This window comes from Xiphophorus couchianus, chromosome 21 (genome assembly GCF_001444195.1).
Source record: "Xiphophorus couchianus chromosome 21, X_couchianus-1.0, whole genome shotgun sequence".
Lineage (NCBI taxonomy): Eukaryota > Metazoa > Chordata > Actinopteri > Cyprinodontiformes > Poeciliidae > Xiphophorus > Xiphophorus couchianus.
In genome coordinates, this window is record NC_040248.1 from 7,047,066 (window position 1) to 7,065,004 (window position 17,939).

A 17,939-nucleotide genomic window follows, 5' to 3' on the forward strand; every position below is an offset into this window, starting at 1 on the left:
CCGTCTATCTGTGTATGAACATGGGAGAGCGATAAATCCTCTCTCGTTTTTCTCAGTTTCTTTTTTAAAAAGACAGATTGGACTGTGTTGGCCTCTTAACTTGCAGACAAAAAAACACTCAAGGCAATTTATCAATATTCAGATTTTTTTTTTTGTCCGCGGAGATCAGTTTTGCCTGGAGAATGTGGGTCACTTTCATACAAACTCAAATCAAACTTTTTGAGCTTTAATTCATTTTACATGGTTTAACTCTGGGATTAAACAGACAGTAGGATTTAAATACTCAGGCAAAACAGCATCACAGCTTGTCAGTGTTAAAGTGATGTATGAGAGCATTTATTAACTTTAACTTTCTCCACAGTTTGTCACATTTTAGCCACAAAATTTGAAAGTGTTTTATTTGGATCTTAATGTGACAGACCAACACAAAGTAGTGCATAACAGTAATAAGGAATACAAATTATTTAAAACATTAAATTACATTCTTAAACACACCTTTATAGGTATCTCTCTAACAGCTTTCTACATCTAGAGACTGAATTTTTTTTCCTATCTTGGTTTGCAAAATAGCTTAGCCAAACTGGATGGAAAATTCTTTCAAATCTGCAGTTTTCAATTCTTGCAGCCAATTGGTTTGGATTTAGGCTTGGACTTTGACTAGGCCATTGTAATACATTAAAATGCTTTGATCTAACCCATCCTATAGCTCTGGTAGTATGTTAAGGATGCCAAGTCCTTTCACTCATTCTGGTGGTAGCAGAATCAATCTTCTTGGATTGATTCTGCTACCACCATGTTTCACCATAAAGAGGGGGATTTACATTGAAACTTTTACATCACATTTAGTGTTTTGCTTTTATTTTGTTTTATTTTACCTCGTAAGTTGATTGAGTACCAATGTTCATTTTCAACAACAGATTGTTTTGCATGTCAGCCTTCAGTTTTGGTCTTTAATAGGTTACAATTGTTCTGTCGACACCTGATATTTACAGCTCCTCCAGAGCTACCACGCCCCAGTGGGCTGCTTGTCTCTCTATTAATTAAAAATGCTAGTTTTAGCAGTTTTTCTTGGGTGTTTTCATGAAATATATTAATAATTTTTCAACATGTAATAACTCTGAAAGTGTAAGGAATATTCTGTTTATGAAGTAACTCTTTTTTGTCAGGATGCTTTATTCTTAGTTTTAAATAATTTTCCATAAAAACCTAGTTTCACATTGAAGAAAATGTATGGCATAATGAAAATCTAATCAAATTTCCTATTTTTAGGTCACTTAAAAACAAACTATTTTGTTTTGAAGAGTCATATTGCATTTGTGGGTCTAAACAAAATCTCTAAAGTTTTCGATGCTGAATTTATACTGAGATTAAATTACACTTGGGACAACTTTATTTACTAAATTGTTTTTTTCTTAAGGATATCAGAGTAAACGCTCAACACAGATTTTCACATTACAGGATTTTTATACATTATACAAGAACATTCATCATTTGTCTTCCACTTTACAATTATACGCTGCTTTGTGTTGGTCTGTCACATAAAATTACAGTAAAATAAATTTAATGAAGCTTAAAGTCGTAACAAAATGTAGAAACGTTTAGGGGTAATAAATGCTCCTGCAGGGCACTGCTTGTTGTGAGAAGTTAATTATGGGAGTTTTTTTCATGATTCAGAATATTAAGACATAATAAACTCTAAACGGGTTAAACACTTTAATAGAAGCAACATCATATTTAAAAGATATGTAACAATAGGGCATAAAAAAGATTAAGTGCACCAGATTCCCATTTAAAGCTTCTGTGCCTTTCTTTTCCACACAGAATAAAGATTTAAGTCATGCAGGCTTTGCTGTCAATATTCTGTTAAGATGTCAGACACACATCAGTCCTGTATGTTTTTTGCAATTGATTCTGACTGATTAAACACACTGTTTCTTTTGATCAACTATGAAAGATAAGGTCCCTGACCAGTGCAGGTCCAGTCTGGGGGGTAATCATTAGCCCCATTAGTGCAGATAACACTCCTCTAGCTCCATTGTTGGAATCTATTCTTATCTGCCGAAGCACGGAGCTGTGTTGTGGATCAGCGCAAACATCCTGAGAGCAGACGGAGCTCCCACAGGACTCAGTTAAAAAAAAGAGAACGAAAGAAAAAGAAAAGCATCAATATTTCATCAAACTACTCTCTCTTTCTGGTCCAGATCAAAGCCTCGACTCCCACAGTCCTACAGGTAGAGATGGCTCTTTTGTTTTTGCTCCTCAGGTAGAGCAGCAGTCAGACTCTGTTCGCTTTTGGAAACCTTGCAACAGCTCAGCCCATCCATCTCCCGGCTTGCTGTCTTGCTTTTGGAAGAGGAGGTAAAGGGAAGGGTAGAGGCTGTGAGGGTGAAAACATGTTCCAGAGATGTCCAGAGATTGAACTTCTTGGCCTTGCAGTGCTGTATTATTTCCTGTTATTTTCCCCAGTTTAAACCACAGCGAGAGTAATGGTGTAAACAAAGCCAGTAGTTTTTCTTATAAAGTCTGAAACTGTTGCAAACTTTATATCTTGCGGTTATCAGAACCTTTTTCGTGGACACAGTTTATTTCACTGATGATTTATGATTTATTTTTAAGATTCCTTTGCTCCCTCTATAAATAAATACACCACAAACTAAAAACATTCTAACACAAATGAGCAAGAAAACCTACATTATAATTGATATGTAGCAAATATTTACAAGAGGACTCAGACGTTTGAAAGACAATAGTTATGATAACTTGTGTTACTTTCTGTTTGAGACACTTTGATTTAAACTCTGTCTCTTTAAGGTCACTCTGGTTTCCTCCACGTGGGTAAAACTACAGACTGTAAGGTAAGAACTCATGGTAGGCCTTGGTATCAACCCTCCTGGTTCAGTTAAAAGTTTGGCAGTTTTTAGCACAGTTGCTCATTGTTCAAAATAAAAACATTGCAACATAATTTTCTCAACAATCATCTATACAGATCTGCTAATGATTATATAAACTCCCTGATGAATTCATTTTCAGATTGTTATACTGTTCAAATCTATCTGAGTAGCATTTTTGTAGATACTTATCAAAAAGCTAAGTCTATCTTATCTTGCTTCGTCTTATCTGCAAAACTATTTTTGCTTAGCATAAAAACTAGCAGTACTAGCAGCCTCATAACATTCTTCTGGTCGGCATGGACCTGAATTGCACACCCTCTCGTCCGTCATCAAATGTTTCACGGGGCTTGCTGCAGAGGCTATATTGTAATGAGGTTTTGGACTTTTACCTCAAACAGATGACTTCACAAGGAGGTTTTAATGTTGTTCCGGAGGCTGAATCTACGCTCTGGTACATCACTGGAAACTGGAATTTGAAGCGCCACTTCAGCTAAAGTTTTGAAATGAAAAAGCATGTGAAAGTTACTTGTACTCTGTGCATTATATTATATTATATTATATTATATTATATTATATTATATTATATTATATTATATTATAATAGAATTCAACTTTATTGTCATTGCACTGTCACAAGTACAAGCAACGAGATGTTGTTTGCATCTATCCAGAAGTGCTCTACAAGATATAAATATTTATTTACAGATGTACAATACTATGTATGTATGGACTATAAGAGATATAGATATTGTGTATAAATATAAATATGGGAGCTATATGCACAGATAATACAGATTATATTATATTATATAACTTATTTAGCTAAGTACATATAAAGCTGTCCTGAATTTACCTAATACACTTAAAATATATATTTAGCTCTTTAGAATGTATTTTCTAGGTTCTTGGTTTTTAATTAGATATGCACAGAGCATGACGTCAACATGACATGACGCCTGCTCCGCCCCCATACGGAAGAAGATCACATCACCGACAAACAAATAAGATGCTTTACTGTAATGGCAGAGGTAGCGGAGTGCGTTACCCTAGTCATTTTTGCCTTGTCAGCCAACACCAAGGCCAAGACGACGAGCAACAAAATTCTCCAACAAGTCGTACATCAAGTCTGTAAATTTATTTGCGGGAGAAATCAGCATTAAAACTCAAGTCTTTATCAGTGAGGGGCAAAAGGTCTCATTGGATGCGAGTTAAAAGCTGTGTTGGACGCATTTTATACGTGCAAAAGAGGTGAGTAATGAGTTAAATAATAGGAGTTTGTGAAAATCTGCCCGCAGGAAAATGCTTAAAAATAAACATTAGCATAAAGAGGTGCTTAAATGTAAACACTGAAGCGCATGTTTCCATTCTGCCATAGCAATTCACACACATAAAATCAAGCATAACTACCTTCACTCATTGATCTCTTATTTGACGACCAATAAGTGTCTTTATGCCAAAAAATGGGACGTTTACTACCAGTCACCTTCATGCCGAAGAACATGTGGTAGATCACGATTTCCTTCAACTGGGCCTTGATCCATTTCTTGCATTAGATTCCGTTTGGGTTCTGGAATCTAAACCCTATTGCCTTCTACACGCTCTGGGTAATGGATGTCAGGATTTTATGTTCCCCACTGACAATGTTCGACCATTATTCATTATGACCGCAGCATATTAGCAATGACAAACCTCAGCAATGCTGATGTCCAGTTCCTCCAAATAAGGGACATGTACTGCCGGACAAATTGCGACCTCTGATTGGTCAGTTGCTGACAAAGCCCCTGGAATGATTGACAGGTGGCATTATGTTTTTCTTAAAGTTTCTGATACATTAAAGTATTTTGCAGATTGAGGATCTGATGCATGTTTGGTTGTGTGTAAAGATGCAGAATCAGGGGCTTCCTCTGATTTTATAACTAAACACTACCCACTGTATTCAAACTGTTACATCAGTTTAATTTTTGAGGCACCTTGTTGATGCACTGCTGAGAAATATTGGCCTGTTGTTGTCATTCTCAGTCCTCACAACATTCTATTCTTTTCCGGTTCATAAGTTCTTTAAATTATGTGCTTTCACACACTAACTCTAGACCTAATTGTAACCCAAACCCACTAACTAAGACCTTAAATAGAAGCTATATTTAAGTCTTAAATTAAATCTATTGTTTATTTTTCTATGCAGATGTTCCAACCGGAAGGAATGAACCATGACCTGTAGGGATTCAAAGACTGCAGTTTTATGTTGAAAAAATTTGTATTGAATCCATTACTTGTCTTATGCCCTCTGGTGGAGTATCTAAATACCATTTAGCAAGCCAAGAATATGACACATCATCCTCTTTTTAACAAGCAGTGTTTTCAGGAGCTACACCACCCTTTTTTGGAATGGTTAAATAAGTGGTTAAATAAAATGGAAAGCTGTAAGAATGAGCCATGAAATAACAGAGAAAATAATAAATTTCTGAAAATATTTAGTGGGAAAATTAATTAGAATTTTAAGACAAAAAAAACCAAAAACTGCAGTATATTAGTAGCTTTGCTTAGACATAAATATAATATAAGACATATATTTTGAATAGAATTTGACATTTATGTGTATATTTATGTAAATTATCAATACAGAATAATAAAATGATAAAGTAACAGACTCAAATAAACAGTTGTGTCTTAGGATAGAATTTTGTGAGTATTATCTCTTGTATGAGGGTTCATTTTTGTACTTATTTAAAGCAAAAAATGTTGTTGAAAAATAAATCAGATATAACACAGAAGCTGAATGCAACACCAGGCCGTCTTCTTACACAAACACGGTTGTTTTGAATGTTTGGACAAACAGAGAGCGTGAAAGTGTCTTCCTCCTTCATCAGCCGTGTCTTTCTCCTCCTCCTCCTCCTCCTCCCCTTCCTCTCATCATCTCCAGGAATCTGTGGCTGTCACTCGTAGCCGGACAGTGACTAACGATGCTCCCAGTCAGTCAAACACTTATCACCGCACAGGTAACACGCAGGCCTGGAAATGACTGACATGAAATGGAAACGTCTCTCATTCTCTGGGCCTGGAAGCCGAAGTGAAATATTAGCTGCAGGGGGAGATGGCGACTGATAAGAAGCTCCTTGTTTGGGCTGATATTGTGGGGTCCGAGTTCTATTATAAGTCTTTTTCCCCTGCTTAAGACTCGTCTGTTTGCATGGATGGAAGCTGCCCTCCCAATTTTTCCAGAGCCTGCTTGAAACCTAACAATAATCCTTACTTTCCCAAGTTTACGCTTGGCTTTAGTTGTAAATGCTGCTCAGAGCCACTGGGTCTCTGTTGATGCATAAGCCACCGCCCCTGAGGCTTTTTGTTGTCCACAAGAGCCAGGCTGTACGCCAGTTTGAACCAGACTGCAGCCTGCTCAGTGTCAACGGGTCGCATATGCTTACCGAGTCTCTCCTATTACTCATAGACTCCACCAAGTCCTGCTTTTTTTTTTCTTGCTTTCACACATCTCGCTCATGCATCAGCACCCGCACCCAAACACACACACACACACATTTACGTAGACAATTCCCGCTGTGCAGAAAGATAGATGGGATGTTCCCAAACCACAGGTGCTGCTCTACTTGTGAGTCTTTTGCCTCCTTAACTACACAATCCAGACCTACACAGCTCTTGCCTTTTTTGCATCTTTTCCCCAGTGGTGATTACCAAATCCCAAAGGTGTGCAATAACAAGCCGCATGAAATAGAAGTAAAACATTTTTTAGCGTTCTTGGGAAGAATTTCTTTATTTTTTTTTTTTTTTTGCAAAAGCAGACAAAAGTTACAAGATTCAAGGCCAACTTTGCTCTACAGCCACTAGAGGGGGTTCGTTTCGTTTCTAACTAGAGGAGGATAAGCTGGTAACATAGTTAAACAAACGCAAACTGCTCCATCTTGTGGCCAAATTTTAGAGAATCCTTTCACAAGTGTAGTTCTACATTTGACAGGGAAAATTGTAAAGCAGAAGGCGAATAGTGCATGCTTTTTATTTTTATGTCTTGCAAATGAAACTCTGAAAAGTGTGGCTAGTGTTTGCATTTAATCCCATTTATACCAATGCCCCTAAATAAAGTCTGGCGCCACTAACTGCCTGGAAAACTCACACCGTTTGTAAATAGAGTCCAAGTGGAGATATAGAACAAAAAGCAAATTATTAATTCATCAGCCCTGCCCAAAAATGCACAGCAGATTTTTCAGTGTTTGTTTAACTGGAAATGATTTGAAAATTTTTTTTTTTCCTTTCTAAATCCCAATAAAACCTATTGAAGTTTGTAGTTATTAAAAGAGAAGATGATAACAGGTTAAATATTTTCACAAAAAACTATGTTTTAAACATAGTTTATCATTTGATCATTTAAGCATAAAAAACACAATTCATCCCATTTTTGGTGCTGAATATGCATAAAATACAAAAAATACAACAAACTGTGGAAACAGTATATGCTTTTAAGAAATGGGATTAAATACAGATATAAATCTCCTTTTATTTGAGAGGCTATTAGAAGTTATTCTTTGGTGGTCAGAAATCCAAAGTTTGAAATCGGTGTGAAGACCTCTGAAGACATTAAAATAAAAACCAGAAAAGAACATTTCTAAATTGTAGAGATAAAAAATCCTACAAAAATTAACAAATGCAATTGAATAAAAATTATATATTTGCCTATTCTCTCTTTTCATTGACTCACTAGTAATGCTTACACTCAAGAAATTGCTGTTATTTTAGGAGAACAGAAGCTCAGTAATTTGGGAATCACAATAGAGAAATTTAAGTTTTCTTTAGCACTCTTGGTAGATGAAACTAAAGTAATAAATGCAAAGAAAAAAAATCCTAAGTAAATTTGTCTGATATCATTTCTTACTTCATGTTTTTAGTTCCTTGATTAAATAAAATGAAAACATTCCTCAAAAAAGGTTCTGGATTGAAAATAAAGCTTAAAAAAATCACAATTTAAAAAAGAAAACTCTTTCTTTTAAGCTCAACTTAAAGAAGGTATTGCTCAGATATTTTTACTTTCTCAAAATCAATATTTGTGCAAATTATTTACTTTATAATTACTTTAGCCTTAACAAATTAAACATATGAACTGCTGCAGCTCAGATAGTTACTGAATCGAACTGCAGCCATTTTATCAAACCATTTTCTTTTCACCACTTTCTGTTAGGAAGGAAACTCAGTAATATCTATTACACAAGAGTTTACCGGCTATAGTTGCAGTTACTTTCCCAAAAAGCAAGTTCATTTCAAAACAAAATGTGAAACTTAAATTTAAGTAGCAATTTTCTTTTTTTGTAACTCAAAAACTCTTTGTTGCAATAACAAATTAAAATAAAATCTAAGTACTGTATGTCCATTTGTCCATTTAGTTTAGTGTTTTGGGTTTTTTTTAGTAATCACCTTCCAAGGTAGAAATCTCATTGAAATGCTGAAAAGGCCTTACTACTTAATCAGAAAATTCTACTTCACTATTTCTAAAGTAGCTCAATTTACCTCCATCTTTATAGACACTAATAAAAAGCTTTGACGTCTCTAAAAAGATCTAATGGACTGTTTGATTCTGAAAAGAGGAACTGTTTGGTAGCTAATTTATTTTGAAGTTACTGCTGAATTTTGCATTTCCATATTAGGACCCTTGACTTGCCACAGAATGTTGGATGTCAATGAGTATCATTTGAGTATGAGTACTATTTGTCTGTGTTGTACTCTATTTAGAGAGATGAAAATGATTAGCAGTTTCTGTTGTCTTCTTGGAGATAAAAGTGTAACTTTTTCATGACCTTTGGTACATTGCAGTCTCTCTCTGTTAATTTCTGTGTTACTTCTGTGAAAACTAATGAGCTATGCTATTTCTTTTATGCACTTTAGCTGAAATTAAATATGTCATGTTTTATTCCCATGACAGCATTCTTGCTTAATAAAATTGTTGCTTAAGAGATTCGTGGGAAATAAAACTATGTATATTTGTGCAATCAGATGTGACGCTACTTTTTGTTGTTTCCCCTTTTTTAAAAGAACCATGAGATGAAGGTCTGTTTTGCATGCATGGGATCAGCTGTGTGATATGCTCCATTTTGCAAGAAATATGTAGTTTTGACAGTTTCATGGCAGCACTTACAGGCTAAACAAACAAGCTACTTCATATTTCACTCATAAAGCTGGTAGCTGATCTTTTATAACTTGCACTCAATCACCAGAACATGTAAAGCAGAACCATGTTGTTATTGACTCGTGCTGATGGTTTCCTGTCGTGAGAGGGAGAAGCTATAATCAGGAAAGTAGCAAATGTGTTTGTGGTCTCACCTGAATTCAGCAGGTAGGCAGTGCCAGTCTAGGCCCGACCTCAGGGACCACAATAACATCTCAGATTTTGTTTTTAGAAATAACATGTACTTTTTCTCCTTCTGCACTGCCACCTGCCTCCTTTTTAGTTGTTTATCTGTTGATGTGTGATTAGAAAATAGATTTTAGGTCAGATCAGATTGATTATAAACTCCTGAGAAGAAAAGAGCACAACCATCCAGGTACGGTGGTGTGTTTTTTCTTGATTGAAAGGTTTTATTTTGTGGGGGTAACACAATGAAAACACTGTAGCTTTGAATTGGAGCTATAACTAAGACATCAGAAAGGAAAAGAAGACCAACCACCAGTCTGTAGTTAGTTATATGGGGGACAAGACTCCCTGCCCAGGGCAGCATGGTATGAGGGAGCAGCTACAGTACCGAAAAGCAAAACTTGTCATTTGCACCCTAAACATGTTTCCTGATGCTTATTTCTATTGCTTATTCTTGTGCAGTTGGACAACAAAAATACTACAGACCAAGCATTTAGTCTGCAGCATATAAAGCAATATCTCAAGCTTTCAACATCTTAAAGAGTGCTGTTCAGTCCATCATCTGTAGATGGGAAAAAGTTTGGCACAAAGCACAACTACAATGTCATGGCTGTCTGCTTAAGCTAAAAGGCTAGCCAAGGAGAGCACTGATAAGAAAAGGCTCCAAGAGGCCCATGGTAACTCTGGCAGTGGAAGAATCTGTTGGCAGGACAGCTATTAGTCATGCATGTCACAAATCTGAACTCTATGAAAGACAAACAACTGTTGGATGAAATCCATCAGAATTCCTCTGTGCAGTTTGAAAAACAGTTTTTTGAGCATCATCTTCATCCAATCTGACTGAACTTGGATTATTTTTAAAGAGAAATGGGGGGGGTGCGGGGGGGATCAGCCTCTAGATGTTCAAAGATGTTCCTGCAATGAGTTGCAGCTGCAACTGCAGCAAAAGATGCTTCTGCAAAGTATTGACTCAGGGTGCCACATGGTGAGTACTTTCACATGGGTTAACGTCGTAGACATACTGGGTCAACAAGTGAATTGCCTTCTTCTCTGCAAGGTCTAGCAATGAACTTCCTTTTTAGACTTTTGCTTACAAGCATTAGCTACACCAATTACTGTAGTTTGAAGCTGGTGAAACTGAAATCCTATGTGTCAGAGTACACTTGGCACCAAACATGGCCAGTTTTGAACTTGTGTGTCTGTCTGTCTTCCGTCTGAGGTGCAGCCGTTAAGAGGTCAATATGAGAAACGTCTTTCATCAGTGTGTAAACTGGCAAACAGTGAAACTGCCAAGTCATAACCAAATGTGCTCCAACAATTGAAAAGTGTCAGCACATAGTATGACCCAGACTGGCACTACACGAAGCGGATGTCAAGTCAAATCGAAAACATTGTGGACTGAAGCAGCCACATTATTTTGTGTGGTTTCACCCACCACACAAAATACGTTACACCAGTGAAAGCAGACGAAGACATTCTCAAAAATATATTGTTGACCTGGGCTGCACAGTGGCGCAGTTGGTAGCACTGTTGCCTTGCAGCAAGAAGGTCCTGGGTTCGATTCCCGGCCAGGGTCTTTCTGCATGGAGTTTGCATGTTCTCCCTGTGCATGCGTGGGTTCTCTCCGGGTACTCCGGCTTCCTCCCACAGTCCAAAAACATGACTGTCAGGTCAATTGGTTTCTCTAAATTCTCCCTAGGTGTGAGTGTGTGTGTGCATGGTTGTTTGTCCTGTATGTCTCTGTGTTGCCCTGCGACAGACTGGCGACCTGTCCAGGGTGTACCCCGCCTCTCGCCCGGAACGTAGCTGGAGATGGGCACCAGCAACCCTCCCGACCCCATTAGGGACAAGGGTGAACAGAAAATGGATGGATGGATATTGTTGACCTCATCACTTTGCATTCATTTATTGAGTCCTTCCGTTTACTGTTTTGTTCGGCAGGGCTAAAGCACAATGAAAAAACAAGTTGTTTTTTTATTTCTTTGGATCTTTAATGGGTTTTTTTTACATTTACAGATGCACGCAACAAATGCATGATGGAAAGATTTAAAAAAGCACAATATTTACATTTTAATACAGTTTATACAGTTGTTCCAGTGAACAAATACGTCCATAATTGTCAGAATATGAATACATCTTTGTGGTTTTCATAACTGTAAATGTTATTGTTCATCTACTTGTGGTAATTAATGCATCAGGAATACAATTTAAAATATGATTACTAGGCTCAGGTCTCAGGTGTAGTATTTTGGAAAACAGGCATCTATATGGAAAGGGCTGGGGTAGTTTCAGTATCTGACATGATAGAGGGACGTTTGGGAACTGCCTGGACTTTAATAAGCCCTCCTTTACCACCAACACAAGTTTTAGCCATCCTCATGAGGTCTTCCCTGAACCGAACTCCAATGAAGACATACAGGAAGGGGTTGAGGCAGGCATGAGTAAAGGCGAGACTCTTGGCGATCTGTCCGGCTACATCAACTTGACTCACAATGGCGCAGTCTGTAATTGTGGTATTGGCTGCCTGCGTGGCTTCCACAATCAGCAGGGTGTTGTGAGGAAGCTGGGAGAAAACAAACATGAACACAACGGCAAAGATGACACGGAGGGCCTTGTGCTTTTCAAAGCTTTTTGCCTGCAAGAGTGTGCGGATAATGACAGAGTAGCAGAAAAACATGACCAGCAGAGGAAGGCAGAAACCCATGCATATCTGCAGGGACAGCACCAGGATCTTTGTACGGTTGAATGCATTGTTCCAGTAGACCATAGTGCAATAGGATTGTTCCTCTGGGTCCAACTTCACCTCAGCAAAGATAAACTCAGGCAGAGCCATGATAATGGAGACAGACCAAACACAGATACAAGCAAGTTTGCTGTAAAACAACCTCTTCTTCTTGAAGTTCTGAGCTTTGGTTACTTGCACGATGGCGATGTAGCGGTCCACACTAATGCAGGTGAGGAGGAGCATGCTGCTGAAGAAGTTGATCTTGTAGAGAGCAGACACTATTTTGCAAGAACTGCTCCCGAAATCCCAGCCCTTGATGGCGTCAACTGCCCAGAAGGGCAGCGTGCACAGGAAGAGGAGGTCTGCCACAGCCAGGTTCAGCAGGTACACGTCGGTCATTGTTTTAAGGCGGTTGCGCACGGTGAGGTAAATCCAAACCACCAGCAGGTTACCCACAGACCCAAGGATGAAGATGATCCAGAAGAGAGGTGGCTCATACTGGCTGCGAAAGTCCCTGACCCAACGTCTGTCACACATGCCGGTTTCATCAGTTGGCCAACCGTCATAATCAGGAGTCTGTTGGCAAATTTCTTAATTAGTTTCAAACAAGTATTTTATATAAGACAGTAAAGATGTTTTGCACAACTATCTCTAAGCCTTTCCCACTGATGTTGTAGCTTTCTGTGGTGCATATTTTTCTGTTCTCTGTAAGTAAGTCAACCCATCAACAGCAGAGGGTTTCACAACATAACCCACATCTGGTGGGAACATAGTGAAGGTACATCAAACGCTGTCTGTGACGTACATTCTAACCAAGAGTTCGCTGTCAGGTGCAGGTGTTGTGTCTGTGCAGGAGAAACCACACAACTGCACTGTTTCCTGCTGCTATCCAAGCCTGAGGGGGTGAATGATCCTGAGGGGCTCAAGAAAGGGGCGCCCGCTGCAGAACTCAATACCCCAGCAGCTCAACGTTTAGATGTAGGGCAGAGATAAAACAGTGGGGGGGCTTAGGTTTTCACAAACAATGGAAAATTTGATTTTCCATTGTTTGCCGACATGGCTATGACACTGCCTGTGGCATTTAACTGCGCAGCACATGTCTGCTGTCAAACACGAGTAATGATTGAAAAGGAACATGGATTTTTTTTTTGACAAATTGGGTTAGTTTTATTAATTATAGAGCAATGCAATGAAATACCACAATAAGACTCGCCTTGTTATGCTACAGACTGTTAAGTCCACTCAGATACACAGTACATCACCTAGAGAAAAGCAGTCAGTGTTTTTTAGTTAAAATGTTCAAAGGTTTTTATCGTAGTGGTACTTACAGTGGACACAGTAGATGTGTCTAGAGGCATAGAAGCAGTTGTTAATTCCATTTGACCTAAAAAGAAGGAGAAAAGGATAAATAGTTAACCAACACTGTGTAAAAAAAAAAAAAACAACTGTTACACATTAGAGAAATGCATTTTAAAAACTTGTTTTAAAGAATTTAAATAGATTTACCCAGTTTGTAGAAATGTCAGAAAGAGGAACCTGGAGACAGAAGTACGTCCCTGTCAGTGTTGAACAGCTGTCGACTTAATCATCTTCACTTGCTTATATGGTTTCTCTTCAACCACAAAATCACGTGTTAACGTTTATCCCCACATCTCTGTCTCAGCCCAGCAGAGAAAAACAACACAAAACCATTATTGCTGAGATAACAGTTCAAGCTGAATACAAGGGGAAAACATTTACGTATCAAAAGAACAATTTTTACTAGGCGTATTTCTGAAAACTTTCACACAACAACTGTACACCTAAACTTTACCTACAGAAGTACAGCCAACAGGATGGGAGTACAGCAGGGTTTCTTAATCAGGTCTTCTTTGTTCAGTTTTGATACGTGATGTTTACAAAGGTGAGGGTTTTATCACGGCAAAATATTCACTTGTGAAACTGAAAACTAAGTTCTGATTGATGCCTGAAAACAGAAGCTGAGTTGTTCATATTTTGGTTTAAAGATTAAAAAGCCTAAAAATACAGCAACAGTAAAGCTAAACACTTGAATTTAGATTTAAAAATACTTAATTTTATGTTACATCATTTAGATAGTTTAAATAAAAAGTCTAATTATGAAACTAAATTCAAGCGTTATGTTAGCATGGAAAGTTGGTTTTACACCACAAGAAACATATGCTAGCAAACTAGCACAGCTAATGTGCGTCGTGTTTTTGTACATCAACACTGGACTTCCCGAGTTCCCAACTGGAAAAATTACAACAATGCCACCCTAAAGTCAGAATCCTATTCCAAATGGTGAAAGTTGAAACTAGCCAAGGGACCCTTTGTACAGTATCCAAAATGGCTGTGCATACAAAATGTGGTGATCTTTACTAGTATTAGCTATTCATTAAGAATTCACATGGACAGCAGCGCTTTAAATCAGTGACTAACAAACTGCTGTACAATATCTATTTTTTAAGATGCTTCTTTGGGGTTTGGAAACATAACATGGAAAGAAATGTTATGGGCTGTATTGCTAATGGTATTTAGAGTCGATGGTGGCAACTAGACCTGGGATGCGGTTCTAAAGAAGTATTTTGGTCACTTATCCACACATTACGGATGATGATTATGCATCCGATCAAGATACCAAATAGACACCTCTAATTGGAGACTTTTTCCAAGTATATCCCACCTGTCATTTATACAGTAACTATATATCCTTCTGGCCGGGGAACATCTTGGATTTCCCTAGAACGAGCCAGAAAGGGTCAGTAGACAGGGTGATGTCTAAGTTTTCCTCCTGGGAGCCATTTCTAAGAAGACCTGTTTTAAAGGTCGGAATGGAGCATTTCAATGTTGTTCAGTAGTCCAAAGACATTTGTGTAGCTATGTAAAGCAATTAGACAGATGTTTGAATACAGAGGATGTGCATGTGTTATCTTCTGTCCCTGAAAGGAAATATTTTACCTATTTGTGGTCTATTTTAAGATAACATTAACGATCCGAAAAAGGAGATAGTTTGGTGCTGGAAAAACAACATTAAGGTTCAAACTCAAATATTAGACAGCTTAATGTTATTGTCTTAAATATCACTGCCCAAAATCACATGGCAATCAGGCTCAAAATTTGCTTTCATATGCCTGTGAACCCATTGTTGATTCATCAGTGTTGTTAGATACTGACTAATAGGCAGTCAGTGTTATTTACTTCACTTGTCAGTAGTCATAATGTTATGCAACACCTTTCCCTCTAGCTGTCTTTGGGAAGTCCTGTAAATGCAACTTTAAGAGGAAGAGGAAGGAAAACTTTTATTTGATAGTACCAAGAACAAAAGGAAATTATTGACAAAAATACGCCATTTGGCTCACCACAATGAAAAACGAAATCATGATGTCAAAGAAAGTCCCTGTCTTACCATCGGATGAGGTTTGTGGGGGTGAACACATTTTGATCACATAGACAGCAAAAAACAAAGTAAGAAGTATTTAAATTCGTTTTTTGGTTTGGATCTCTTGTGAGCAAACAGGGTTAGGAGGTTTACGCACTAAGTTTCACTTCCCGACTTTGCTTCAGCATATGTGACACACTGAGTGCACGAGAAAGAGCGTGTGGGATATCACCTCCTTAGACTAAGGTTCAGATTAAAAAAAAAAAAATCTGGTTGCGTTTCTCAGTTTTGATCAGAGAATGGCTCAGGGAAACGGCTTAGTGATGATCAGATCAGTGTTTACCTCCTGGGAAAATACTTGAACGCTGACACAATTTGCTAACTGCTTTCTATCTTACTGACTCTGCACGCATATTTCCAACTGCTTTCTTTTAACCAGTGGTTAGAAAAGGCAAACAGAAAACTCTACTCTAGAAAATTAGCATATGTCCTAAATGCACAGAAGTACCAAGTCCAATTTTAGAAAATATTCATTGATCAAATTATAGATTTCTAAACACTTTATAGCTTATTATGAACACTACCATAACCAATTAATTGATCTGTAAAAACTTACCCAAATATATTTCTCTGTAAGCCCACATATAACATCGACTTATGGGGCTGCTTGTTCCAGCCTATCTGATTCAATTCATGGTTGAATTTACTCCTTAGGAACAAACTGGGGCTATAAAACAGCCTTAGACTTTGACTGACCTTAGTATGTGGGAAGTTATCAACCCCTGGCACAGCACAAGTGTCACAATACTTTAATTATGGCTCAATAATACACCACCAAATTACCCTGATAGCACTGATGTATTCCACTTTGAAGGGATTGCTCACAGTGGGTTGGGTAAGAGCTAAACATACTGTACAATACAGTGTATGGTTTTCTTCACAGAACCACTTTCTGTGGGAGTCATCTTTGCATTTAAAGGGAGACCTTTGTACTTCCATTTGGGTCTCTACTGCTTCTAAAAGCAGTGCAAGCGCTGACTCCAGCACATTTGATCAGCTGGTTTTACCTCTGTATGAGCTCTGCAATGGCTGCTGTTGACTTACCATCCAGAAACCACTTGCTGCATTCTTGTTGATTGTACAGGAGGCTCTACTTCTGCTTTTCAAAGATATACAATTGTATAATCTGTTTGCAGACATTTTCACTTGCGAGTGTAACCGTTGAGTTGGGGTGTGTGGCCAGCAGCAGCTTATTTTGGATTTAACGTGACAAGATGCAATAAAACAGGTAATTCTGAAAGGAGCTCAAAATAGGCTGAACATGACTTAGATGATGAGATTAAAACCTCCAAGAAGTGACTGTCTAATTCTTAGTATGTCGCATTTTACACCTAAAATGTTTAAAGTGCATCTGTTTTCTTACTACTTTTAATTTATTACCTTTCTTTTGTAATTGTGCTGACCGACACAAACGGATAACATCAGCCAGCAAGTCATTCTTTTTCTCTCTTTATACTTAATCACCCTGTAGCAGTCTGTGGGAGTTCCTGTTCATCTTTCTGTCATCCATCATCACTGGTGGCCTCACTACACTGAGGCTGCACATGTGTCTGAATCACAGCTCCTACACTGCCATGGCTTCACTACACTGAGGCTGCACATGTGTCTGAATCACAGCTCCTACACTGCCATGGCTTCACTACACTGAGGCTGCACATGTGTCTGAATCGCAGCTCCTACACTGCCATGGGCTCACTACATGGCAGTGTAGTGAGGCCATCACTGGTGGCCTCACTACACTGAGGCTGCCCATGTGTCTGAATCACAGCTCCTCTTTACTGATTTCTTGGGATGTTTCTAACATATATCCAAACTTGTGTCGGAGTGCTGTTGCTAGCTTTGGTGCTGAATATTTCCATGAGTTGGCGAATTGAGCCTCTAAATCTCAATTTTGTTTCCCTCACCTTCTTAGTCCCACCCTTTTCTTTAAACTTTTTATTGCATATTCATTTCTCATAAGTGCTACACTGCTACTATACTCATTGCTTCTTCTACATCTTCTTCTTAGCAAGTTAAAACAAAAATTAAAACAACAGAACTCTCCTGAATTTACAGATGGCCAGTTTGTCCATGCATGTAAACAAGTTCTGCAGGATCTCTCTAATAATCCACTCATTTGAGTTGAACCATCTGAAATATCTTAACAATTGGGACAATGACCTTTTGAGGACTGACTTTTGACAGCAGTAAATTATATCACTCAAAGACAAATTGTGGATATAAACCGTTTAATTTTGCATCCGGTCACTGTTATTTTATGCTCTCCTAGTCTTTGACTTTGTATGTACTGTAAATAAGGATTGTCATAAATGGTCACCTTCAACAAGAACCAATGTCTGAGTAAGACCTGTGAAGTGGGCATAAAGTAGACATGTGCACCAGGAGTATTCTTGGTTCTTTCTGCTTAGAAAAGCAAAAACACTAACTGGAAATAGAGGCTGCCAGTCACTGCTGTAGTGCCTCCTGCTGCCTGAACAAACATATTTTTTCATTGAAGATGCTGGCATAAATTTGATCTGCAAAATTTGAATGACA

General features: G+C 38.1%; 1 protein-coding gene across 1 annotated transcript; it reads right to left on the reverse strand.

Moving 5' to 3' along the window:
* Nucleotides 1–11,221: 11,221 nt before the first annotated feature.
* On the reverse strand, nt 11,222–13,623 carry LOC114136901 (C-C chemokine receptor type 9-like). Its single transcript, XM_028005306.1, has 3 exons — nt 13,472–13,623; nt 13,294–13,349; nt 11,222–12,541 (listed from the first exon to the last, which is right to left on the reverse strand). The coding sequence occupies exons 2-3, from the start codon at nt 13,342–13,344 to the stop codon at nt 11,504–11,506; spliced, it is 1,089 nt and encodes a 362-aa protein (XP_027861107.1). The 5' UTR covers nt 13,345–13,349; nt 13,472–13,623; the 3' UTR covers nt 11,222–11,503.
* Nucleotides 13,624–17,939: the final 4,316 nt, after the last annotated feature.

What these genes read in the sequence shown, in the direction of transcription:
- LOC114136901 (XM_028005306.1), bottom strand. Translation starts at nt 13,344, where the DNA reads ATGGAATTAACAACTGCTTCTATGCCTCTAGACACATCTACTGTGTCC. An exon ending in ACACATCTACTGTGTCCACT is followed by an intron (nt 12,542 to 13,293) that starts GTAAGTACCACT and finishes ATTTGCCAACAG; the next exon opens with ACTCCTGATTATGACGGTTG.